Genomic DNA, 26,966 nt, shown 5'->3' on the forward strand with positions numbered 1-26,966 from the left:
ACACGCACACACACACACACACACACACACACACACACACACACACACACACACACACACACACGCCCATGTGCAGAAGGACAGCAAGTGTCTCCACTTCCATCCCAGCTGTGGTCCCTGAATCAGTAGACACGCCATTGTCCCTTCCTACATCTATCTCTTCGACACACCCCAAAACAAACAACTCAATGTCGTTTCCTAGGAAAAGATCAATTTGAGATTTGAGGAGAAGCTCCGCAGGAGTTTTCGACACTGAGATCCTGAGAGATTTGCTCCCCTTCTGTCTTCTCCGATGTAAGAGATGAGTGATAAACGATCAAGTCGGGGGAGTTTGTCCTCAGTGCAAGCTCAGCAACACGTAGGTGTGAGGCGTTTAAGCAGATGCTACTGGCAGGCAAATACTCCCCTCCCAGGGCTCGGAAAGTTCCCAGCCCAGCAGGCGTGTGTGCCTATGTATATATAGGGCTGAGCCAGCCAGGTCCTTTCCAAGGGACTCACAGCTCTTTTCCTCCTGCTCTCTGCTTCTTTCCCAGGTGGGCCCTTGCTACCTGAGCCTCTGGTTGCCCTTAGCAAGCATGAGCCGCCAGTTCAGCTCTCAGTCTGCATTTAGCTCAAGGAGCAGGCGTGCCTATAGCGGCAGGTCCTCCTCGGGCTTTGGAGGGGGCAGAAAAACTGTGGCGTCTGTGTGTCAGCTCCAGGGGAGGTGTGGTGCTGGCTATGGAGGGGGATTTGGCTCCAGGAGTCTCTACAGTCTGGGTGGTAGTAAAAGCATCTTTGGGAGCCTAGTGGGGAGAAGTGCTAGTGGTTTCTGCCAGGGCGGAGGGTTAGGAGGAGGATTTGGGGGAGGAAGGAGCTTTGGGGGTGGCTATGGTGGAGGTAGCAGATTTGGAGGTGGCTTTGGGGGTGCTAGCAATTTTGGGCCTGGGGGGTTTGGCCCTTCTTGTCCTCCCGGGGGCATCCACGAGGTGACTATTAACCCGAGCCTCCTGGAGCCCCTTCACCTGGAGGTGGATCCTGAGATTCAGAGGGTCAAGACCCAGGAGCGGGAGCAGATCAAGACCCTCAACAACAAGTTTGCCTCCTTCATCGACAAGGTGAGTACCTCAGCGGCAGGCAGAGTCCCTGGTGGCCGTACAGATGGCCAAGAGGGTCTCACACTGCCAGAGTGCTGCTGCTACTACTACTGAGCTAATTCTGGTTGATGACAACAGCTATTTCCTCCTGTGTGTGTTCTGGGATTTCAAGGAAGCGTTTAACCTGGGCTTTCATGTAGGGCCCCCTTCCCCAAGATAGGGTTTCTCTGTGTAGCCTTAGCTGTCCTGGACTCACTCTGTAGATCAGGCTGGCCTCAAACTCATAGAGACCCACCTGCCTCTGCCTCTCCGAGTGCTGGGATTAAAGTGGGCTGACATTGCCTGGCTCACGTAGGTTTTAACATAAACATTTAACATAGGTTTCTCAGGGATGTGTTTTTATTTTATTTTATTTTTCCCTATTAGTAGAAAAGGAGATATGGGTGTGGTGAGGCCACCAGACACACACCACAGTGATCTTACTCTCACCCTCACTACATATGTCTTATTAATCTGTGTGCCCAGCCATTTGCCCACTTAATCACCTGTCCCCACATCCATCCTTCTGCCCACCATCCATACACGTGCATCTGTCTACTCACTTGCTCACCCACCTACTTAAACACATCTATCTGCCCATCCATCCATCCACTTACACACACACAGCATGCAGTTATCTACTCATCCACACACAGCTGGCCAGCTGCTTATCTTCTCAGGCACACATATCCATCCATCTCCACCCACCCACCCCATCCACCCATCATCCATCCATCATCCATCATCCATCCATCCACCCATCCATCCATCCATCCATCATCCATCATCCATCCATCCATCCACCCATCCATCCATCCATCCATCATCCATCCATCATCCATCATCCATCATCCATCTATCCATCCATCCATCCATCCATCCATCCATCCATCCATCATCCATCATCCATCCATCTATCAGCTACCTATCATCCATCATCCATCCATCATCCATCTATCCATCCATCCATCATCCACTCATCATCCATCTGTCCATCCATCCATCATCCATCCATCCATCCATCTCCTCTATGTCTGTCCACCTATTTATCCACTCACCCATCTGTCATCATCCACAATAACCATTGTCTACCCATCCTGCCACCCACACTCACACACACAACCGATTTATGTGCGTACCATTCCCTGCTGTTCGGTCATCTGCATATTAACCCACCCACCTGCCTGTCAATCTACCTGTCCATTTGCCCCACTCCCATTCAACTCACAAATATTTTATTAGGTCTATTGTGTGCTACTGTACACAGAAGCTTTAGGGGTGGCTAGGACACAAATTAGGCTTTTAGGGAGCTCCAAAACTGAATGGCAGAGAATTGTGACGGTTTAAGGGAGATGTGTTAATATGTGTGATGCTCTTTGGGTCACGGCGGCTCAAAGGTGCCATGAACAGTGCCTGCTGGCTATGGGGGTACCTTGCTGGGGACCTCAGGTCCTATATGAATCTTGAAGATGGAAGCCAAACAGTTCCCAGGCAGAGAGAATTTCCATGCAGCAAGGAGGCTGAAAAGTGTGACCCCCCCTTCAGGGAATTTCAAATGCCACAATTTCTAGGAAAACGACAGAAGGAAGGGGGTGCTGTGGTATAAGGAGAGAGTCCGACAGCCTCAGCACCTGGGAAGCTGTTGGTGGGCAATTTGGCGACTCTCCTGATGGCAGGCTAAGTCAGTGATGCTGGCCTTAGCTTAGGAGCTAAGTAAATGATGCTAGCCTTAGCTTAGGAGCTAAGTCGGTGATGCTAGCCTTAGCTTAGGAGCTAAGTAAGTGATGCTAGCCTTAGTTTAGGAGCTGAGTCAGTCATGCTAGCCTTAGCTTAGGAGCTAAGTCAGTGATGTATGGTAAGGCTTTCTGTCTCAGTTGTCCTTTTTACTTGGGGCTAACCAAGCACTACTTTGAAGCCCTTTACCCTAATCCACATGAGGTTTGCCTCATGCTCGGGTCTCTGAGGAGAGGTTGACATATAGCTATGGTAAAACCTTCCTTTTGGCACTTGCAGAGGAGGAAGGCACAGAGCCCACTGCCTGATAACAGGACAAGTGTTGGAGATGGAACAGTGTGTGAGCAGGAGGAGAGCATAGAGGGAGGGTGATGGCCAGGCCCAGGGGAGTTCAACAGAACCGTACGCTGTGTCGGCTTCTGATCACTCGGGATGAGAAACCTGTCTAGACATCATGGATGCCTGATGCTTGAGTACAAGGAAGATTGGCCAGGAGCAAGGACTTAATGGTGAAGGAGATGCTACCAGGAGGTCAAGGTTGGCCAAGGAAGGAGCAGGAAAAACTGACATCAACAGAGTACCATGGATTTCTTGAAATTAGTCTGGGATTTTCACTGGCTCAAGGCTCCTGCCGTGAATAGAAGACCGGTTAGATTTACAGCAGGGTACCAAGGCATGGGGAGGGGGGAGGAAGGGAGGGCAGCTTTGTGTTCTCCCTGTGGAGCAAGCCCTGTGATGACCATCATCAGTCCCTGGGCTGCCACTCTGTAAGAAAGCAAGCTTTCGTAACTGTAATTTCTCACCCTGGTTTCTGCCTGCCCTTTAGTACAGCCTTGGCTATTCTCAATAGCACTGCAGAGCCATCCTTTGAGAGGAACGCGCGCTCTCTCTCTCTTACATAAGTCCTCCCCTGGAATCTTGTGTCATCTGGAATAAAAGCCACAGTCAGAGGAGGCCCCACTGACTTTCCACTCACAGGGAGTGTCGCCACAGAACAGAAATGGATAGTGGCTGGAAGTCCTCGTGGGGGTGTTGTAAGCTGTGCTGACAAGTTTGCTCCCAGGGCTGGTTGCCCAACCCCTTGCTGTGATATGCCAGCCAAGATAAGGCTGAGGAACAGTGTCTTCTGTGCACAGTCCTCTGGTTCGCTCTGAGTCAGAGTGAAAAGGGACTTATCAGGGTTGGTCCCTTAGACAGGAGGAGTGCGGGGCAGTGACTTCTCCATCTATTTCACAGCTCCTGGAGGTGGGGGCTGGACTTTGGTGATCTCTCTCTCTCACTCTCTGTTAGTGTAGATATATATATGTGAATGGATGTGTTTACAAATATATTTATGTAGGGATGTATTTGTGTGTACATGCATTTGTGTATGAGTGAGTGTGTGAGTGTGTGGATGTCAATATTTGTGCATGTAAACATGCATACATATGTGTGCATTATGCACATTTATATGTGTAAATGGATGTGTGAGAATGTGTAGCTGTGTGTGCACACACAGGCACGTGCCTGAGGGAAGCATCACAGCCATCACAGCCATCTCTACCACTGGACGGGAGCGGAAGCTCTGCCTGTGGGCACCTGGCAGAGGATCTGTGCATGAATTCCTCCCCCATGGCCAATCTTTGTCCCCACAGTTTGAGGGGAAGAAGTGTCAAAACGCAGGGTCATGTCCACATTCTACTTCCTGGACTAGCAAAGGCAAAAAGCACTTAGGTTAAAAATTCTGAACTGGGTTCTAGCAGCATTTAATATAAGGTATAGTCTTGAAAACCACAGTGGCAGGCAGCAAACACGGCAGTGGAGGCAGGGGACACCCAGCAAAGAATATTACAAGAACTGTTGGTCCTTCTGTGTCGTCCGTCTTGGGTCATGTGACTCATTCCAGTCATGAAGACAAAGGAAATGGTCATCGCTCACGTTGGCGTGAATAACTTACATGTGGGGTGAGAGCTCCATTATATAAAGGAGTGTAGCTGGGTGACACTGGCTAGAGGTGACCTTAGAAACTACATGGCCTCCCTTGATGGCTAGAAGGCCCATCTTGAGTTTCTGAGGTCTGGGTGTGCTGTAAGGCCGCTGACCGCTCTTCCCAGGAGAAAGCTGTTCTGAGTATGGGGTGTCCTGGGGGATTTCGCTCTTTAGGTCCGCTTCCTGGAGCAGCAGAACCAGGTGCTGCAGACAAAATGGGAGCTGCTGCAGCAGGTCAACACCTCGACTCGGAGCAGCAACCTGGAGCCAGTCTTTGAGAGCTACATCAGTCAACTGCAGAAGTACGTGGACTTTCTGACCACAGAGCAGTCCCGCCAAAACTCGGAGATCCGGAACATGCAGGATGTCGTGGAGGACTACAAGAACAGGTGAGGGTCCTGGGGAAAGGGGCCAGGGGAGCCTGTCAGGGTCTTGCTGCTTGGGGGGCCTTCTGCTGCGGGCATGAATGGGTGGGCTCTGCATGGTTTAACTGCAGGGGTGTGACAGTCCTGGCAGGACAGCAGTGACAGGAAGGGCCGGAGAACCTACACATGACCTTGTAGGCAGTGGTGGACCCTCCTTGCTGGTGCTCTGAGGAGCAGATCCGTGGTTCTGATCCAGCCGGTTGTAGCCAGAGCTTATAAATGATGAACCTGTTTCCAGGGGATGCCGGCTCATGCATTGGGGGCCACACTGGGAAACACCGGCTGAGATGAAATCATACTTAGTAGTTCTTAGTATTGGGGCCTACTAAGCACCAGAGAGCCTACTAAGGCACAATGGTAGAAATGACAGGAGCTGAGTTTCAGGCCAGCTGCTACTGAGGGACTGTAGGTGCCCGAGGGGCCTTTTCCACAGTCTCTCACCTCGAGGGGTACCTTGACATGCTTACTGTGTTGGTCCACCGGAGGGTCACGCGTGTGCGAGTCTACAGGGAAAGATAAAACCCACAGAGCTGGGGACTGTTCCTCTCTTAAAAGTTAATCCCAGCACTCGGGAGGCAGAGGCAGGTGGATCTCTGTGAGTTCAAGGCCAGCCTGGTCTACAAAGTGAGTCCAGGACAGCCAGGGCTACACAGAGAAATCCTATCTAAAAAAAAAAAAAAAAAAAAAAAAAAGACTCAAAGTAGTTGTTACTTTTTGGTCTTAAGGGAAAAGCTAGAGGGAAACAAAGTTGCCACATCAGAATAAATGTTGACGTTTGGGGACATTCTGTGGGTCTCTGAGTTTTCCATGTCCAGTCCTTGTCCTGGCTGTTGGTTAGGAGTTTTGGGAGCTACCTTCGCCACTTATCAGTGGGGCCAGAGCACCAAGGCCTGGCAGGAGCAGCAGTGCTGTGAGCAAGGGCTGTCTGAAAGTCTGGGAGGCAGAACCCTGGGGAGCAGAGGTCAGAGGTCAGCCCTTGCCCCCTGTTTCCTGCCTCCATCCCAGGTACGAAGAGGAAATCAACAAGAGGACCAATGCTGAGAATGACTTTGTCGTTCTGAAGAAGGTAAGGGACAAGGGTGGGGGTGCTTGGGGAGCACGGGACTGGGTAGGAGAAAATTCCCTGGGGATGCTCAGCGCTAAGGACAGGGTAAAGTCCTCAGCATGGCTGGTGTGTGCTCTGTTCAGCTGCAGGGCCCTTATGCACAAGGAAAGTCACACTGACACAGCTGTGTCGCTCCTGGGATCCCCCAGGCTTCAGAAATGGAAATTAAGTTAATGCCAGTTATGTTTAGCCTTGGGACCTGGGGAGGGGCCTGGAGAGCTGATGTGGCTCACCTGGGTGTGGAGGTTTCTGCCCAGGAAAGCAAGTTTCCAGGCCCCAGGTTTGAGTGAAGTGATGGGTGTGGTTTTTAGCCAGGAGGTAAACGCAGAGAGCGTTTGTCACTCAGTCTGCGGCCAGCTGGGAGGTTGGTGGTAGGCAATGCCCTGGTGACAAAACCAAACATCTCTGCTCCTCAGGATGTGGATGCCGCTTTCATGGGCAAATCGGACTTGCATTCCAAGGTGGACACGCTGTATGGGGAAGTCAACTTCCTGAAGTATCTGTTTGACACGGTGAGTGCTGTCTGACCCGGAGAAGCACCCCCTCCCCATCTCACCAACGTGTGTCAGGCTTTTCCAACAGGGCAGCCATTCCCTCTCCTCGAGTGGCTCTTGTGGGCGCAGTGGAGATGGGTGGGGTGGTGAGAACCCTGAGGTAGGTGAGGGTGAAGGAGCTCTCTGCCGCGTTCTCTCTCAGGCCATGCGAGCCATGAGGTAACAACCAGGTCTTCATGTGGGACTTCCTGTGGGAAGACTGAGGGCCACAGGACTCTGAGTGAGCCCTATACAAGACAATAGGAGAGATTTTTGTGGAAAAGACAAGCATAAGGGGAGTGGCAAAGGGCACTCCCCATGCCCACCTGTCACCTACGTCTAACTTGGGGGCCCATGTGGATAGGGCGCTCCCCGTGCCCAGCTGTCACCTGTGTATTGTTTTTAAAAATTATCTGTATTACCCATATTATCTGTAGGCCCACCTAGCAATCAATCAAGATGCAGACACTTGTTATATTTTAAAATAACCTTAATTAACCTTGGGCAGGGCAGATATCAATCTTCTAGACTACCTCCCATAGTAGGGCCTCAGGCATGGGATCCCTGATTCAATCCCACGCCATCTGTTTTTAATAATTTCTATCCAGCTACCTCCCATGTATAATCCCATATACTTGCTTATGTTCTTCATCTGGGACAGATTCTCCATCCACATTGGCCATGTGCTTCTCCTCCATCTAACCCATGGCAGCCTTCCTCTCTTCCCTTCAGGTCTCTCTCCTTCTCCTGGTGGCCGTCCTTCTTCTTCCCAGAATTCCTCTCTCTCCTAGCCCCACCTATCTCCTCTGCCCTGCACTGGTGGGATGGCTTTTTATTAAGCAAAAGGTGGGTCAGAGACAGCAAGCAGTAATTAGCATCAAAATACATCAGACCATCCCCAACACCTGTGTCTAACTTAGGGGCCCATGTGGATAGGGTGCCCCCATGCCCACCTGTCACCTGTGTCTAACTAACCTGGGGGCCCATGTTGATAGGGCGCCCCCCATGCCCACCTGTCACCTGTGTCTAACTAACCTGGGGGCCCATGTTGATAGGGTGCTCCCCATGCCCACCTGTCACCTGTGTCTAACTAACCTGGGGGCCCATGTGGATAGGGTGCCCCCCATGCCCACCTGTCACCTGTGTCTAACTAACCTGGGGGCCCATGTGGATAGGGTGCCCCCCATGCCCACCTGTCACCTGTGTCTAACTAACCTGGGGGCCCATGTGGATAGGGCGCCCCCCCCATGCCCACCTGTCACCTGTGTCTAACTAACCTGGGGGCCCATGTGGATAGGGTGCCCCCCATGCCCACCTGTCACCTGTGTCTAACTAACCTGGGGGCCCATGTTGATAGGGTGCCCCCCATGCCCACCTGTCACCTGTGTCTAACTAACCTGGGGGCCCATGTTGATAGGGTGCCCCCCATGCCCACCTGTCACCTGTGTCTAACTAACCTGGGGGCCCATGTTGATAGGGCACCCCCCATGCCCACCTGTCACCTGTGTCTAACTAACCTGGGGGCCCATGTGGATAGGGTGCTCCCCATGCCCACCTGTCACCTGTGTCTAACTAACCTGGGGGCCCATGTGGATAGGGCACCCCCCATGCCCACCTGTCACCTGTGTCTAACTAACCTGGGGGCCCATGTTGATAGGGCACCCCCCATGCCCACCTGTCACCTGTGTCTAACTAACCTGGGGGCCCATGTGGATAGGGTGCTCCCCATGCCCACCTGTCACCTGTGTCTAACTAACCTGGGGGCCCATGTGGATAGGGCACCCCCCATGCCCACCTGTCACCTGTGTCTAACTAACCTGGGGGCCCATGTGGATAGGGCGCCCCCCATGCCCACCTGTCACCTGTGTCTAACTAACCTGGGGGCCCATGCTCTGAACTGAGTCCATTTAATAGAAGGAAAAATGAACTGAGAGATTCAATTAATTATTTGCTTGGCCAACCTGCTAGTCAAGTGGCTCTAAACTGGCGTCCTTTCCTCAGTCTCTGAGAGTTTTTATGGCGACGAGGAGGAGCAACCGTGTTTGTGAAAGGCTGTATCAAAAAGACCCTGAGGCCAGAAGCAAGGCTAGGGCTGCAAGCACAAGAGGAGGGTGGTGGAGAGGGGCGTCTCGGGGCTCCACAACTTTTATTTGAGATACTTAAGACCCTCCCTTTGTGTTTCAGAATGTATAACAACTAAGGGAGTTTTCTCTCAAGAGGCCCTTCTGGCCCAGATTCCTGGCTTCCTCAGACAGCCATGAGGGAGAAGCAGAGAGAAGGTTGAGGCTCTGGGAGGAGGGAAGGTGTGAGCTGTGCCCCATGTCTCACAGGAGCTGTCCCAGATGCAGACCCACGTCAGCGACACCAACGTCATCCTGTCAATGGACAATAACCGCTCCCTGGACCTGGACAGCATCATCGACTCCGTGCGCGTCCAATATGAATTAATCGCACAGAAGAGCAAGGATGAGGCTGAGGCCCTCTACCAGACCAAGGTGAGCCTGGGCTCTGAGTCTGTACCCTAAACAAACAGATGATTCTTAAACTGCTGCACCCCAAAATAATAAACAGGTACTCCTCAAACTGCTGTTGCCTCCTGACTTTGAAGTCTAACATCTCTGTGAGAGACTTCAGAAATTCTGGCTAAGGGCTATCCTTTTCTCCTCACCACTGAATATATTAGGATAGTTCTGGCCTGGTTATTTATTTATTTATTTATTTATTTATTTATTTATTTATTTGTTATTTCCTTATGGAGAACTCACAGGTGCCAGACTGCTTAACCTTCCTAAGCCTTGTAACAAGCAACTGCCATTAAAAACATTAAAACTAAATAAACCCAGGAGGGCATTTTACAAATGTGTTCCTAACCACTACAACATGCTTATTTTTCATAATAATATCTTTTTCAGTTTTCTAATTTTCTCTTTTATGAATCACTTAGAAACCCTAGAGTCACTTTTTGTGACTCTATTTCACAATGTTCTTAGGAGTATAGGGGCTTTACTAGGTCAATGTGTTTGTCACTATGATGTTGGGCATATTTTTGACTACCTCTTGGGTATGGATTCACGTTTTTGAATGGTTAAGACTCTGGTTGAAGGAGCAAATGCTGACAGCCCAGTCACTGAATTCAGAGTAACCAGGATATGGTGACTTGTGCTGTGGACTTTGGCATCAACTCTGGTGTCTCTGACCTCCGTGCCAAAGTCTGAAAACAGATGTTCTGAGATGCAGTGGATTTTGTCACAAGAGTGGGAAGGGTGTGTGTGTGTGTGTGTGTGTGTGTGTGTATCAGAATGTACATTTTCTTCCCTGCTCTTCCTGAGGAAGCCCTGTGTATCATCTGGTTGATGAAGCAATACTGGGAGAGAGAGAGAGAGAGAGAGAGAGAGAGAGAGAGAGAGAGAGAGAGAGAGAGAGAGAGAGAGAAGGAGGGAGAGAGAGGTGGGGGAGAGAGAGGAGAGAGAGGGGGAGAGACAGAGAGAGACACACACAGAGAAACAGAGAGACAGATTGAGAAGGAGAGAGAGACAGACAAAGACAGAGGGAGGGGAAAGAGAGAAAGAGAGAGGGGAGAGAGAGGAAGGGAAGGAAGGAGGGAGAGAGAGAGAAAGAGAGAGAGAGAAACATGTGTGCTCTGAGGGCTTCTGAGGCCATGTTCTCCTGCCTGGAAGGATAATTACTCTGGAAAAGGGACAAGGAGTATGGTAGGTGGAAAGAGCGAGGGAGTCCCAGTGTGGGTAAAGGCTGTGTGAGGGCTTAGCTGTGTGGAAAAGGGGTAAAGACCATTAAGAAACAGGTTTGTCTGGGTGGGATATGAGCCTGACCTTAGACTGGTAGAAATGAGGGAGAGGGAGGCTTGCTATAGTGGTGTGTGTGAGTGTGTGTGTGCGTGTGTGTGCGTGCACACACATGTGTGTGAGTGTGTGTGCATGAGTGTGTATGTGTGTTGCATGTACTGTGTCTTCTTGCTCCTCAGCGGAGGGAGGTTTGGGATGAGTGGGAGTGCGCAGGATGACAAGATAGTGCAGCCCAGATCTTTCTCTGGGAGACCCCAGTGCTCTGTAGACACTGACGATGGTGTTGCCTCTGACCCCGTACATAGTACCAGGAGCTGCAGATCACAGCCGGGAAACACGGGGACGACCTGAAGAACAGCAAGATGGAGATTTCAGAGCTCAACCGCAACATCCAGAGGCTGCAGGCAGAGATCTCCAGCGTCAAGAAGCAGGTGGGACTGGTGCTCTGGGTGGGCTCCCCAGACGTCCCAGGTCAGACTCCGGGAGCTCAGTACCTCTGCGGTCCTCCACCTGTCCCCAACGCAGATCGAACAGATACACGGGTCCATTTCCGATGCTGAGGAGAGAGGAGAGAGGGCTCTCCGGGACGCAAAGCAGAAACTGCAGGACATGGAGGAGGCCCTGCAGCAGTGTAAGGAGGAGCTGGCTAGGCTGCTGAGGGACTACCAGGCGCTGCTGGGGGTCAAGCTGTCCTTGGACGCGGAGATCGCCACCTACCGCACGCTTCTGGAGGGCGAGGAGAGCAGGTGGGTGAAGAGCAGCCGCGTTGAGGGGGCGGGGGGCGGAGTTCTGGAGAGAGGCTTTGACAGGTGCTCCCAAGAAGATTGTCCAGGACGAGGAGAAACATGCAAGTTAGGACGTATAGGTTGGAAGGGTAGGGGAGAAGCCATCGCTACCGTGCTCCTGTACCCCCCAGCCGAAGCTAGGTGCAGCCAGGTGTGACCCACAGATGCCACGAGGCTTCCAGGAACAGCATCCCTCCTCCTGTGGTTGACAGCTGTGCTTTTGATTTCACAGGATGTCAGGGGAGCTGCAGAGTCAAGTGAGCATCTGTAAGTAGCAACGGTGGGAGGGGGCGGGGCGGGGCGGGGCGGTGGGCGGGGACGGAAGCCGATTGGTGCTGGGCAGGGGTCTGGCGCCGGTCGCCTTCCTCCTACAAAGAACACCAAAGTGAGCAAGGGCTAGTTTCCTTGCATGTGGTACTTGACAAGACTGGCTAGAAGTCAGCAGGATGTGTATACTCAATTAAAACCTGAGCACAGAGGACGTGTCTCTAAACAGGGGCGGCACACTTAAATGAAGGCCTACATCCTTTTGAAGTGCGCAGTTGACTTCCAATGCCTCTGTTTGCAAAGAGGAAGAGATCGCGTCGGATCGCCGCCAGGCTGTAGGAGCTCAGACCAGGTGCAACTGGGTCGCCCCTTCTGACCGCTCTGTCTGTCTTTCCCCGGTACAGCGGTGCAGAGCAGCCAGGTGACCGTAGGCAGCGGCAGCTACGGAGGCGGCAGCGGCAGCGGCAGCGGCGGGGGCTCGGGAGGTTATGGTACCGGCTCCCGCGGCGGCAGCTATGGCTCGAGCAGCAAATACAGCGGTGGCGGTGGCGGCCGGAGCGGCGGCTCCTCCCGCACGCAGATTGTGCAGACCTCCACCCTCAGCTCGCGCAGGCGCGTGGTGGAGTAGCTGCTTCGCGGCAGCAGCTCTTCCCCTGCCGCCTTCTCCCCTTAACTGTCTGGTCTTCTCTCACCTACCTTTTCCCAACGGGTCTCAGCAAGCTTCCAGGTCACTTCGACTCTAGGGGAGGGCGCAGGGCGGATTTGCAGCCTTTTTACTTCGTCAAAGTCACAGGCAGACACATGCTAACTCAGGCACCCCTCCACTGGTCCTACCACTGTCCTGATCCCAAGGGGCCTTATCCAGCAAAGAACAAGAAAGGAAACAAAACAAAACAAAAGTGAAAAACAAACAAACAAACAAACAAAAACAACTTGGAGCACCTCAGTAAATAATAACCGGACCTAAGAGGCCTTCGGAAATTATCCCTCCCAGAAGCCTGTTTAGTGCGGACATCTGCACCAGGAGCCTTCGTGTGTGTGTGCATGCATGCATGCGTGTATGCGCGCTCGTGTGTGTAATGTGTGTGTTCCCACAAGCGCACGTGTGTGCAGTGTGTGCACCTGTGTGTGTGTGTAGTGTGTGTGTGTGCGCGCGCGTGCGCGTGTGCAGGATGGGGCGCTTGCTCTGCAGACCATGACAGTAGGGGTAGGTTTGTTGTTCTGATTTGGTACCTGTAGTTCATACCTGTGTTGACCTGTATTGATTGTCCCCTGGGTTAACAGGCCCAGGTCGGGATGTTTCAGTGAGCATGGGGACTTAAGTCTTTGTCCGAGGAATGTCTGTGCTTAGCAGCAGATGGGGATGGTATGGACCACCAAGTTCTGTTTCTGTCCCTTCCTCTTCCAGCAGCCCCCTGCATTAGGAGCCAGTCCCTTCCAGAACTCTGCTCCAGTGGCCCTGCTGAGAAGGGCTCTAACACCAGAGCACCTACTGTAGGGCAGCCCTGCTCTGCGCATGTGCCTTGGCCTGGGGAATGAGAGCGCTTGACTGTGGGGTTTTGCAGGGACCGCGGTGCAGGCTCTCATACCTCCTAAGTCCCTTTTTCTCCAATTCTGAGCTCTCTGCCAGACTTTGTCTCCTAATTTAAAACTTAATATACAGTTCTATCCAAAGCACTTGAACTGCGCTGAGGGGGCAGGACGAGGAAGGCCCCAGCCGGTGAACGCCACGGGAATGGGGAACGTGGTTTTGCTCCTGGTCTGGAGTCCCTTTCACTTGCTTGCCTGTCCCTGCAGCCTCTGAGTCTGTAATTCCACCTGGGAGAGCATCTCTGTAGGGGCCCGCTGGGGAGAAAGCTGCACTCTGAAGGGTCTGGCAGTTCTGGTTTTCCTATAATAAATTTTTCTGTGATCTCAGCATGTTGTGTGGACAGAAGACGAGTTATTTTGTCAGTTCTCCGAAATTAATTCGAATTTGAAAACTTAAGACTTCCCCCCTTGTGTGAGTATGGTTGTATACAAATGCACAGGAGCATGTGTGTGCCGGTATGTGTGCAGGTGTGTGCACATCCCGCAGAGGCGGAAGACAACATCAGCTGTTGGTCCTAGGGTGTTGGGTTTCTTCTTTTTTGTCTGTGTGTGTGTGTGTGTGTGTGTGTGGGATGACATGTTCTTTTATTGACTGGTAACTCACCAATTAGGCTAGTCTGGTTTGCTGGCCAGTGAACCCCCTGCACCCACCCATCGCTGCCTAACCTGGTGCTAAGATCACAAGTGTTTGTCACCATGCCCAGGCTTTTAAATTGTGAATTCTCAGAGAACAACTCAGGTCCTCAGGTTGGGACACAAGCAGGTTCCTGTGGTGTTATCATTGGCCTCCAAGGCTTATTGCTATTATTGTTATTATTATTATTATTATTATTATTATTATTATTATTATTATTATTATTATTAATTGTTCAAGCAGTCACCATTTTGAAAAGACTCCCGAACTATCACCCTTACTTATCTGTAAAGTTGTTCATCGTCTGAAAATCAGCTGCCCAGTTGCTCAACGGGATATTTGTGTAGCTTCTCCCGTGGCTTATTATGGGCTGCAATCAAGCTGGAGTGGATCGTTGTGCAGCAGGCAGTGGCACAGGCACCAGAGATGCCACGTGGAGTGGACAGGCTTCTCAATCTCGGGGTGATGGAACACAAATGACGTAATATGAGGGGAAAGAAGGTTCAAAGGGAAGAGAAAGTGGAGTGTTCGCCTCTTGGGGGGGCGGTCCTCCAGCTTGATGGCAGAAACAAGACCTCTGAGCACCCAAGCCGACTAGAGAGAGGGGACCTTGGCAGAGATCATGAGAGGGACAGGGGGCTCTGGAAACAGGAAAGTGGTGCAGGGCTTGGAGTTAGAGCAGGGGCAGGTGTGGGCAGGGAGTCAGGAAAGGCTCTCCGAAGAGGAGACTAAAAGATCAGGAAGAATTAAAGTGAGTGAGAGGAACAGACCGAGGAGGTGAGGGAACTAAGGCACATTCACTGCGCATGCGCGTGGGGGTGGGGCTGGGGGCGCCGAGGGCCAAGGCAGCTTTAATAGAAGGTTTAAGGGAAGCAAGGTGTAGACATTTTAGAAACAGAGCAAATCACTCCATAACTGCATCCTATGTGGCGTTTCAGCGTCTGTCTGCCAGAGTCTCTTAAGAGTTGGGACCCGGGATTATGATAGGAGATGAATTCGGTTTCACACCAGTCATTCTGTTTTGGCAGTGGGCTTGCCGGAAGCAGGCTAGAGAAGGGAAAGACGGGCAGAGGGGTTGTCCCAGTAGAAAAAAGAAAAAAAAAAAGAAAAAAGAAAAAAAAAAAAGAAAAGAAAGAAAGAAAGAAGAAAGAACACACAGAAACAAGGTTCTATATTTAAAGCAAATAGACAAGAGCCCAGGCCAAGGGAGAGGTGGGTGGACAGCAACGAGCGCAAAAATGATTGGCAGCGTTTAGCTGTCAGTGAAAGCACCTTAGTCAGCAGGGCGTGGTGGTGGCTGGAGGCAGCTGTGGGAACCGGGGAAAGAAGACTCCGGAAGAAAGTTTGCTCAGGCCCTTCGTCTGTGGGACCACTCTGGCCAGCATTAGCCACAGAGATGAGCCTCCTCAGAGAACAGTGACTAGGGCGGCAGTGGTGGGCACATAAGAGGCCTGGTCGTGCAAGGAAGGGCCGGAGGTTCTAGAAAGAAGAAGCCTGAGGTGGAGTGGGTGGGGCTTGCCAGCTGCAGAGATGTGAAGAGCCTGCCTAAGCAAGACCCACGTGGACAGGCGGGGACCCCAGTAGATTTGGTTAATGTGAGGGACGCAGTCTTTTGAGCCAGCGATGTGAGAGAGGTCCCTTGGGGAGTTATCGGGTTACACTGCTGACTAACTGCTTGGCACGAGGTTGGGGGAAGTCACAAGGGATTGTGGGCATGTGTGCACAGACGCAACCCACATTTCTGCTGCCCGAGTGTGCCTGTGGGAGAGCCAGAGGGAAAGCAAGGGATCCTGCTTTGTACATGCTTAACGTGAAGAATAAGGTCAGATGCCAGGGAAGGCCGCGTCAACGAGAGGCCGAGCACCAAGATCAAAAAACAAGGCCAAGTTTTCTGGCAGCACTAGACCCATTAGAGGGTGTGGGCCGGGATCACTCACTCACACATGTACGATGCTCCAAGGGACTTCAGGGTGACTCTGGGAAAAAGCATCGGAACAGGAGGGCCTGTCATAGGTCCATCTTTCCCATCCTTCTTCTGGGCAGGAGTTGGGACTGTCCCAGAAAGCATGGCCCTGCCTTTTCTAACGCCAAAAGCTATCTTAGTCAGAGAGGAGTGGAAACCGTGAAACAGAAGGAGGGAGCCAAATACCCCAGTTCTGAGATTGTGGGCAAAGAGATGCTCCAGGACAGGGAGCAGGCGAGGAAGGACGGGCTCTCCTCAGAGTCTACGCACTCGCTCGTGTGATGGACAACAGGGATGTCTATAGGTTTTGGACAATAGGGTCTAGCGCTGAAGGCGTTGGGAGACCCCAGAGAAGGGTTTGTGCTGGGGCCAGTGAGCAGTCTTGCCAGGGCCAAACACCACCACATCCAGGTCATCCTGGTGGGAACGGCGAACAGTTATACAAACTGCACAAGATGACTCGCTTGCGTTATGTCATTTGGTTCCCACCGTCCCATGAGAGGATCTGGGAGCTCCCAGTGGGGGCTGATGGGATATTCCATAATGCTGAGTTAATGCTTTCCCATCGGGTAGGTGAGAGAGAGAAAGAGAGAGAGAGAGAGAGAGAGAGAGAGAGAGAGAGAGAGAGAGAGAGAGAGAGCTGGTCCTGCAGGAGCTGTGGATCCCAGGGGAGCTTTGCCAGATGCTCCTCCCCCTGGGAGGCTGTGGCAGGGCAGGGCCACAATAGAAATCTAAATTTAATTTCACCAGCTTCTCAGCTGCAGAGATTTTTATCTAGGACATGGTGAGCAGCCACTGGCTCACTACCATTCTAACTCCATCTGACCTTGGGTGAGATGTGCGTGTCTAGGCTGGGAAAGTTCTTGGAGGAGTGTGCCTAGCCCTTTGGCCCAGGAGGTACCATCAAATTAAAGGGCCAGGTGCTTCAGCAGTCAGTCTTTCTCCTGAGCTCCCTGTGGCTCCCACGGCTTCGCTGGATGTGCTGCCCTGGCTTTATCAGCTCTCCGATCAGTGCAGGAAGCTGGGTGTCTTCAAATTGATCAATCCTCTGTTGCTGGGTTGGGCTGGGAATTTGGGCTTCTGGGAGGTTCTCCAGAATGAACAATCAATTTCCAAATGTCCCAGTGGTAAGCCTGGAAGGCCTTTGGGGGGCTCCAAGTTGTAGCCTGGCTTCCAGCCTGCTGCCCACAGTGTGCTGAGTCCATGGGGGAACAGGCGTCTGGTTTTGTCTGGGGTTCCTTGCATCCAAGCCCGCCTCCTCAGGTGCTGGCTGCTAGCATCATTTCTACCTTCCCTGTAACAAAGTCAATAACTTAAACCTTTCTTAGTATTTTGACAACTTTCAGCAAGGGGCTTGTATCAAAAGTCTCCCAATGATTATGTTAGCTTTGGGGTCCTTCCAAATGCAAGGATGAGGGGACATTCCCCACCCCCAAACCCCCCTCTACACTATGCAGATGCAGCTTCCTGGGAGGGTAGATTTAGCCCCTAATTTTACAAACGAGGCAAGCCAGTCTAAGAGAGAACTGGCGACCTACCTAGGGTCATACTGCCAGAAATGTGCAACCAAGAATGTGACACACACACTCCCTGGCCCCGCCACCCCCAGCCACTGCCAGACTGAGATGGCTTCACTGCCTCCTACACATGCCTCCTGAGTTCCCTCCTCTCCTGGCCTCTGCTGGGTCCCCTCAGCACTGCTCAGCAGCGACTGTCCTCTTTGCATTCAGTGGCTCTGTCCCTTGCATGCTCTGCACCTTTCCGTCTTGCCTTAAAAAGCCTCGGCTGCTCCTCAGCTATTTGCCAATTTTCAACATCTCACCACGCCTCCCCATTGTCTGTGACTCCCCTGCACCCCTCCCAAGCTTCGGCTTTCCCCCGCCCTCCCCCCCCCCCACTCCCCTGAAATTTCCTTCTCCCACAGCCCTGGTGGAGTCCCACAGGGCTGGGTGGCTTGTCATCGCATGTTCCTCTTAATTCTTTTCTCGGTCCCATCCTTCAAAAAGCTCTCAAAACACCACCACACCTGCCCCTGCTGTGCCCCAAAGCTTGCCTCTTGGCAGCAGTGTGGGGGTGGGGAAGGGCATGTGCAGATGTTCTGGAATGTTGTCAGCTTGTACTGTTGGGATTATCCTCCATTTCCACGGCCCATATAGGAGGCCGAGAAGCCCCTGAGATGTGGAGGGTTATTAGCGTTGGCCAGCAAACATACAGACACACACACCTGCAAAGGGGCCCAGTCCATCAGCTTATGCTCAGCTAAGACCACAGTGACCAAGTTTAGGGGAAAGAACCCAACAGACCTAGCAGCTGAGTGGTTGGCTGTCCGGGTGATGGGCTTATTGGAAAGAGAAAACAAGAACTGTGAAGATGAGACCATGAAGAAAGGGGAAGCAGACAAGAGCGTGTCAGTCTCACAGGGAGGAGGAAGGGTCACCATCTGAGGGTTGATGGGAGAAGGTGTAGTTGGTGCAGGCAACAGAGGCCAGAAGAGGCCTGTATTCTGGAGTTGGACAACCCTGGCTCATCAGTTACCATGAGGGTGACCCAGGGCACACATTTCAATCTCTATGAACCTAAGCTATCTTCCCTTTAAAACGGGGCAGCGTCCCTCAGTGACTTGAGGCTTAGCAGCTAACAGTGCTTGGCACCCACAGAAGTCTGGGCTGCCTCTCCTCTTTATCATGCATGCCTGTGTGTTTTCCGAATGTGTGGCTTACACCTTTGTTTCGTAGGTGTTTTACCATATCCTACATCCTAGGACATCTTAGGAGGTGACTGCGGCTCGCCATCAGTGCTTCTGTTCCCGCACTGGGGGCTTGAAGAGGAGCTGTGGAAAGAGACTAGGGGCTCGAACCGGCAAGTCGGGAATCCCCAGGAGTGGACTGTGTGGTCCAGGCAGGTGTCAATCACTTCTTCTGTGGAGCGGTCCCCAGGGCCACTTGCTGTCTCTGTGCCTCTGCTCCAGGTTAGGAGAAAGGTCAGCAGAAAGCACAGGGTCTGCATCCACTATGTCTTGCCCGGGCTGGAGTGTGTGTTAGGCAGGGCCACAGCTCCTCCCGGCCTCAGCCTTCAGCTTCACACAGCGGGTTTAACAGCATAGTTCTCAGGGCTCTGTTGGGAAGCGTGCTCTGGTGCTCGCCCTGTGGGAGCTGCGCGAACTCAAGTGGAGGGTGATTTTGTGTCTTCTTGATCCTAACTAGTTCCTGCCTTTCCCCTTCTCGTGGTACCTGCTGGAGTGTGTCTGCAGTGCTGTGAACTGTCACCGCTGCCTAGTCTCCTCCCTGTTGCTTGCCTGGAGAAGCAGGGCTCATTGGAAAGATCTGTCACTGGCTGGCACATGAATTCACAAACACATGCGTGCAGACACATATGCACACCCCTCCAAAATGCTGGAAGGAATCGATTGTGCCGAACAATATGTCTCATAAGGGAGTATGCCGAGCTAAAAGAATTTTGATTGCCTGTTGGGAGACGATTGGGCAACAGCCTTAGCACACCGAGGCCACTGAGGTCCCCATTGTTCTCAAGGCCTGGATTACTCATCCCCCAAAGAGATGGTTAATTCAGCATCCTAAGGATGTCAGCACTAGGACAGAGGTCCAGAGGCCAGGCTGTGGAGCTGGGATGGGGACAGGGGCAAGGACAGACTGGGGTACCACTAGGGCAGAGTTCCAGAGGCAGGGCTGTGGAGCTGGGATGGGGGCGAGGGAAAGCACAGGCTGGGGTACCACTAGGGCAGAGTTCCAGAGGCTGTGGAACTAGGAGGGACTGGGGCACCCCTTGGAGGAGGGTAGGGCGAATGCTGGTACAAGAGAAAGCTTGATGGCTAGGTTGATGATTGGTGCAATTCCTTGCTTCAGAGCTGCCAGGCGCAGGGGTGTGGGGTGCGGGTGGGGTGTGGGTGGGGTGGGGGGTGGTCTTCATAGATGCCACATCTCCTTGTACACGCAGAGCTTGTCCACAAGGTCACTTGGAGCTAGAAGTCAGAGCAGGCTCCTCCGAAGGTGCCTTCCACTCTGTTTGCATCAGGGGTGAGGAGCATGGGAGGCGGCTAAGATGCCCCTACACAATCATCTGTGATGGTTCTGACCTTTTCAGAGCCCAGCACTACTTCTCTCTGTAAATATTGATCAAGCACTGCTCTACACGAAGGCTCCTCGGCCTGGTGAGGTGCATGCTGGGTGCTCTGGCGCCTGGACATCTTTAAGCTCCCCTCCTTTGAGTGATCTGAAGGAATATTCTCGAAGTTTCCCCCATGTGCCAGGAGCCATAGAATCAGAGGGTAAAAGTCTCTCTCTCAGAGTCCTCCATACCAGGACGCCTTTCATGATGTCCAGCTTGTCCCCTGAAGGACTCTGGAGAATGTGACCCCAGTTACCATGCCAACACACAAACATGTTAGGACCTCATACACTGTATTTAGCCAGGCACCCTCAGTTTACACCCCAGATGGCCACTTGCCCCCAGAAGATGTGAGGACACTTTCCACCCTTGTTCATCAGTTGGTTGGTTTTTTTTTTCTCATCTAAAATGAGATAGATTAATATATTTCTCAGAGTTACTATGGACATTAACTTACTGTGTATAAACCATAAAACACTGCCTGGCACGTGACCAGCTTCTGACACCTCACCACCCCATCATAGCTGTTGTCACCGACTCTAGAGACGCTGTGAACTTCTCAGGTCAGGCTTTCTAGGCTTTCATAACTGCCAGTTCTTCCAAACTCACATTCATCCCCCCTGTGGTCCAGCATGGGGCTTGAACCTGTTGTGCCTCAACTTCCCCAGTTTGCCTTACCACCTGTGTTAGGCGCCTACTCATCTCACCACGCCACATGCTATACTGACGTTTGCAAACCACCTGCCTTCAACTGTCCTCCACTTCCTGCCCTGGTCTATCTTCGAAAAGGAACCAAGTAGGAAGCTTAGGAAAGACCACTCTGCTCCCCTCAGGTGCCTCCAGACCACCTACCCCTCTATCCTGCTTGGTGACAGCTGTCCTTTCAATCAATCAGTGCAGTGCGTTTGAAAGCTTACTCTGGAAAACATGTGGTTTTAGCTCTCAAAGCCTTTGCTGTGTCAGGAGACCTAAGTCGGTGAGCCCTGGAGTTGGAAGGGACACTCTCAGAGATGGATGAGGGCTCCTTTAAGGATCTAAGCTCGAGGAATTGCACCTGCTACTCCAGCCGCATAGAGAGCAGGCAGGGCACGCATACCTTTGTGCCGGGGATTACAAAATCCAGTCAAGACACACTAAGGGGGGCCAATGTGGGGTCCTAGTTTCTCAAAGTCGAACACTTGAGAGCGATCCTGTCTGATAAAGTGATTACCACACGATTCAATCTTGTCTGCGCAGCAAGTTTTGAGAGCCCATCCTGGGAGCTAGGTGTGTAGTGTTTACTGTATTGTTGAGGCTCGTAGAAATCTTGTATGGCTGCAGGCAAGCCAAACCCTTCGCAGGCTCTGCATCTCCGCTGACTCCGAGGACCAAGCCCACTTTCCTCCCAGTATATAAGGGCACAGCGCTGGGCTCAAGGCAGAGGAGTTCTCCGCTCCATCCATCTCTTGTCTTTGCTCTGACTTCTCTCTCAGCCAGCATGAGTCGGCAGTGTAGCTCCAGGTCCATGTGCCTGGGCGGCGGCGGCGGCAGCGGCAGGGGCTTCAGCTCCGGCTCCGCAAGCCTAGTCAGCTATCAGCGCAGATCCACCAGCAGCTCCATGCGCCGCGGCGGAGGCGGCAGCGGTGGCGGGAGATTTTCAGGAGGCTTCTGTGGGAGTTCTGGTGGCGGCGGCGGCGCCGGCTTTGGAAGTAGAAGTCTTGTTAACCTTGGAGGAGGCAGGAGCATCTCCATCAGTGTGGCTGGAGGAGGTCGCAGCGGCTTCGGTGGCGGTGGCAGCTTTGGGGGAGGCGGTTTTGGAGGTGGTTTTGGTAGCGGTGGTGGTTTTGGTAGCGGTGGTGGTTTTGGTAGCGGTGGTTTTGGTGGTGGCGGCTTTGGCAGTGGAGGTGGGTTCGGTGGTGGAGGATATGGGGGTGGTGGCTTTGGGTCTGTCTGCCCACCTGGTGGCATCCAGGAAGTCACTATCAACCAGAGCCTACTGCAGCCCCTCAATGTCGAGATCGACCCTCAGATTCAAAAAGTGAAGTCTCAGGAGCGGGAGCAGATCAAGAACCTCAATAACCAATTTGCCTCCTTCATTGACAGGGTGAGTTCACCGGCTGGGAATGCAGAGGGAGCTAGCTGTTCCTGGGCTGTGAGACTGATAGCACCATGGCGGGGTGGGATTAGCCTTATGGGTCTGCATTTGATGACGTGTTATGGGGTGGAATTCTGGGACATATGGTAAAAGCATGCTCAGGAACTATGCTAATTAATAAGTTCTTTATTGGACAAAGGGAACCTGAAGATGCATGGGGCTGACATCGAATTGCGTTTTGTTTTGTTTGTTTTTTGTTTTTGTTTTTTTAAATTGAGCTCTTGAACTACGGTGTGCTCACATCTACTGACTGAAGTTTATAGAAATGGGGTCAATGCAATTTCCTAGGGTGCAAATAAGAAACCCTCAAGGGTCTTCCTGGCCATAAAGGGGTTAACTCGGGGTGCCCTGTGAAGTAGCAGGAAGGATGGAAGGCAAGCATCTTAACCACAAGACATCCATGTCAAAGCATCATTCCAGCAATTTTTTGTATGTGTGCTGTGCTGTTGGTGATAACAGGGCTGCTTCCTTCCAGGGCTTTCCTGCACTAAAGCCACGTGTTGGATTTTGCTCTGAAGTTGGTGCCACCTTAACTAGCTTCTCCTTACATCTCTTGCTGTCAAATAGGAATTAAAGTTCTTTTTAAAACGAGGCATCAGTCTTGTTCAGTGGCCAGCCATCAGGCCCCCTGCCCTCCCCATCCCCACCCCCATCCCTGCACTTGGGGTAATGGGTCTTCTCTTTCCAGGTGCGCTTCCTGGAGCAACAAAACCAGGTGCTCCAAACCAAGTGGGAACTGCTGCAGCAGGTGGACACCTCCACCCGGACCCACAACCTAGACCCTATGTTTGAACAGTACATTAGCATGCTCAGAAAGAAAGTGGATTCCCTGAAGAATGATCAGTCACGGATGGATTCTGAGCTGAAGACCATGCAGGACATGGTGGAAGACTACAGGAACAAGTAAGTGAGCAAGCCCAGCTGGCTGTGTGGACTATTGAATGTTCCAGAAGGTGACACGCTAAGAGTGTGACTTGTTGTGCAGGAACGTCTTTTCCCTCCGTTGGGGGCAAATCAAGTGGGCACTAAAACAAACAAACAAACAAACAAACAAAAAACCCCCTCATCTTCTCAGAAGATGGATATGGCGGAGTGGTTTTAGTGCTCAGAAGGAAAGGGTGCTCAAGATGACCTTCCTTGTGCAGGGAGGCAGCCGCAGTTTCGTCAACCTAGATAGAACTCTGGGTTTTGGGCCTCAGCCTCCTCTCGTTGTCTGACCAACTCTGCCTTCCCACAGGTATGAGGACGAGATTAATAAGAGGACAAATGCAGAGAATGAGTTTGTGACCATCAAGAAGGTGAGCAAGTTCTGTGGGGGTGGAATTCACCTGTGAACCCGTAGATAGAGGTCGCGGCAGAAAGAAGCCGTGCTGTGGGGAACCAGGTAGCCAGCCTGCTGATGTTTCCTCCCGATTCCACGGGCCATGGCCAGTCCGGGCAGTCAGTTGCTCCATGTGTTTTAGCACCCACAGTAAGCAGGGTGGCACGCTCTCAGCAAGTCAGGCAGGCTCTTCGTGGTATGAAGAGACAGAACAATCTAGAACCATGGAGATCTAACTGGGAAAAAGAGGAGTAGATCTCAAACTCCATCTCTACTTAGAAACCCCTTTTATGGCTGGAGAGAGGAGACCCGTGCTGGAAAGAACACGGCTTTACGGTACCTTTGTTCCTGTAGGATGTGGATTCGGCTTATATGAACAAAGTGGAACTTCAGGCCAAGGTGGACAACCTACAGCAGGAAATTGACTTCCTCACAGCACTCTACCAGACGGTAAACACTCGATTTCAGACACGGCCAACTAAGTGGAGAGCCTTGAGCCAGACTGGGACCCTTCCTCCCACCTCCAGGCCCTCCTCACTCTGAGAGTCACTGTGGTACTCTGTCCCTCAGGAACTGTCTCAGATGCAGACTCACATCAGTGAGACCAACGTCATCCTCTCCATGGACAACAACCGCAGCCTGGACCTGGACGACATCATCTCAGAAGTCAAAGCCCAGTATGACAGCATTTGCCAGAGGAGCAAGGCTGAAGCCGAGAGCTTTTATCAGAACAAGGTAAGCCCTTGCGAGCGTGGCTGCTCTCTGGGGCATCTGGTGTTGTGCCCTGTGTTTGCTGGTGTGTTTGTGCGTCCAAGCACATCTAACTGAGATGGCGTGCCCTCCTCAGTACGAAGAGCTGCAGATCACGGCCGGCAAACATGGGGACAGTGTGAAGAGCTCCAAGATGGAAATCTCTGAGCTGAACAGAGTGATCCAGAGACTTCGATCTGAAATTGATGGTGCCAAGAAGCAGGTACCTCCAGAGACACAGAATGGGGGTGACCCACAGGCCTTGGGGGAGATTTTCCTGATTTTGAGTCTTGCAGTCCCTACCAAGGCCACACTACACTACCATTTCTGGTCCCTTCTGGGACTGTGCCAGCTATCAGAAATCAACTCCCATGTGGGGTACTCTTAAGGGAAGTTTGTGAAAATGACAAATAGAGAAAAGATCAGACGTGATAGCTGAGGGATGAGGAGAGGTAGTCAGAAGTCTCAAACTCGGAGTGCAGTGAAAGGCCTGGGGGGGCGGGGGGTAGAGGCCCACTGTATGGTGGCTGAGCTGACCCAAGGCCCAGCGGTTCCGTGTGCCTCTCTGCACTCTCCCACCGAGGTAGCGAGGCTAGCGTGATGGGAAGGCCAAAGTGACACCAGGGATCATGTGCCCGGGTAACGTGCTGTACTCTCTCCTCAGATCTCCCACATGCAGCAGAACATCAGTGACGCAGAGCAGCGTGGCGAGAACGCACTCAAAGATGCTCAGAACAAGCTGAACGAGCTGGAAGACGCCATGACACAAGCCAAGGAGGATCTCGCCCGGCTGCTGCGTGACTACCAGGAGCTCATGAGCGTCAAGCTGGCCCTGGACATGGAGATCATCACCTACAAGAGACTGCTGGAAGGGGAGGAGATCAGGTGAGGGAGGGCCCTGCCCTCTGGCCTGCCTCGCCGCCTTTTTTTTATTTTTTATTTTGGTTGGGGGCTGGCCTGGATCTCTTGACACAGCCTTTGTAGCTGAACCCCACCAGCTGTGAGAGCCTTGTCTGATGATATAAGGAGATCTCTCCCAGTTTGGAGTCAGGCTGAAGCAACAGACAGGCTTGGGGCATGAGGCTAAGGAGCTGCTGGGGAGAAGTCTGGGGACCCATGAGAAGTGGGCCTCGCCCTCACCCCACCCGCGAGGGTGCAGTGTCCTGAAGGGCTTGATTATGTTTCTTGCAGGATGTCTGGAGAATGCACCCCCAGCGTGAGCGTGTGTAAGTACAAGCAGATTTCTCTGGGCGCCTGGCTGGGCGGGGAGTGGTGCAGTGGGATGGAGTGTAACCGAGTCTCTCTCTGCAGCGGTGAGCACCAGCCACACCAGCATGAGCGGAAGCAGTAGCCGAGGAGGCGGCAGCTACGGCTCCGGAGGCGGCGGCGGCCGCGGCGGCGGCTCTGGCGGCGGCAGCTACGGAGGGGGCTCCGGCGGCGGCAGCTACGGCGGCGGCTCTGGCGGCGGCAGCTATGGTGGCTCCGGAGGCAGCGGTGGGGGCCACCGAGGTGGCTCCGGAGGGGGCGGTGGCAGCTCCGGAGGCAGCTATGGTGGTTCCTCTGGAGGAGGCCGGGGAGGGTCCAGCTCCGGGGGCGTTAAGTCCTCTGGTGGCAGTTCTAGCGTGAAGTTTGTTTCCACCAGTTACTCCCGAGGGACCAGATGAAAAGGTGCTCACCACCCCATTAGCTCTCCCTTTCCATCAATGTGGCTGGCAAGACCAAGATCAATTGCACCAGCCTTATTGGAGAAAAGAGCTATTATGGTTAGTTGCACAGATTCAGCCTGTCTCCCCTTTTCTTTTCTTTTTCGCTCCGCTTGCAAAGAAGTTTTCAGATTAGTAGCAGTCTGAGTCGACCCTACTTTATGTTTTGCTTGAGAAAAAGTTCACAACAGCCACCACCTATACGACATTTCAAAGAAGGCGTCAGATCCAGGGCTTCTTTGCTGCGCTCGCGCCCCTTAGCATCCCTGTATCCGGGAGCACGCCCCCCAGCTTCGGTTTTGTACATAAGGCGTTTGCGAGATTGTCTTTTTATGGCGCGCTCTGAAACTTCCCCCACTGCTTGGTTTTGCTGCAATAAACTGCATTTGAAATTCTCAACCCGTTTTGGTCCGTTTGTGTGGCATGGAGTGGAGAGTGAATGAGTGGTTTGGACGGCTGAGAGGCTGCACAACCAAATGGCCTTTGGGGGAGTCGGGAATTCAGGAACCCGAGTGATCAGGCTACTTTAATGAGGGTGGGACCCCAGGGCACAAGCTCTGCCCTGGAAGGCGGTCACACTGGGGGCTCTAGTCGTGGGAGGCTTTCTTAGAAGGAGCAGGCTGGGAAAGCATTCTGCATTGACAGGATGGGGACCTACTGCCTGAAAACGGAATTTATTGACGTGGAACAGCAGCCACAGCGCCTGGGGGGAGGGGAACTATAGAGAGGCAGATGGCCAGTGTTCCCTCCTCCCCGTCTCTAGCCGACCACCAGCCTTGCCTAATGTGAGAAGCGCCATTCTGGGCACACGGATAAAGCTTGTGGAGTAGCCCCAGCTCTGGCACCTGAACTTAGAGGTGCTTGGGTTGGAATCCTAACTAGTTAGGTAGAAACGCACAAGCTGCAGAAGCTCTGTGTCGGGGGTGTGGAATCACATCTTTTCCTCCGTGGGACCTTTGTGAGGGCTGAATAATAAGATGGATGGACTATAGCTCAGCCGTAGTGAACACACAC

The 26,966-nt window shown here is 52.6% G+C and overlaps 1 protein-coding gene across 1 annotated transcript; it reads left to right on the forward strand.

Annotated features, from left to right (window-relative positions):
• The first annotated feature begins 560 nt into the window (after positions 1–560).
• Positions 561–26,351, forward strand: LOC311579763 (uncharacterized protein). Its single transcript, XM_084750609.1, has 19 exons — positions 561–1,094; positions 4,989–5,203; positions 6,245–6,305; positions 6,761–6,856; positions 9,208–9,372; positions 10,986–11,111; positions 11,206–11,426; positions 11,698–11,732; positions 12,137–12,356; positions 16,000–16,153; positions 21,294–22,127; positions 22,867–23,081; positions 23,416–23,476; positions 23,854–23,949; positions 24,070–24,234; positions 24,347–24,472; positions 24,914–25,134; positions 25,441–25,475; positions 25,561–26,351. Exons 1-19 carry the CDS (start codon positions 576–578, stop codon positions 25,911–25,913), a joined length of 3,918 nt encoding a protein of 1,305 aa, XP_084606735.1. The 5' UTR covers positions 561–575; the 3' UTR covers positions 25,914–26,351.
• The last annotated feature ends 615 nt before the right edge of the window (positions 26,352–26,966 follow it).

Source organism: Acomys minous (genome assembly GCF_964271855.1).
Source record: "Acomys minous genome assembly, chromosome: 12".
Lineage (NCBI taxonomy): Eukaryota > Metazoa > Chordata > Mammalia > Rodentia > Muridae > Acomys > Acomys minous.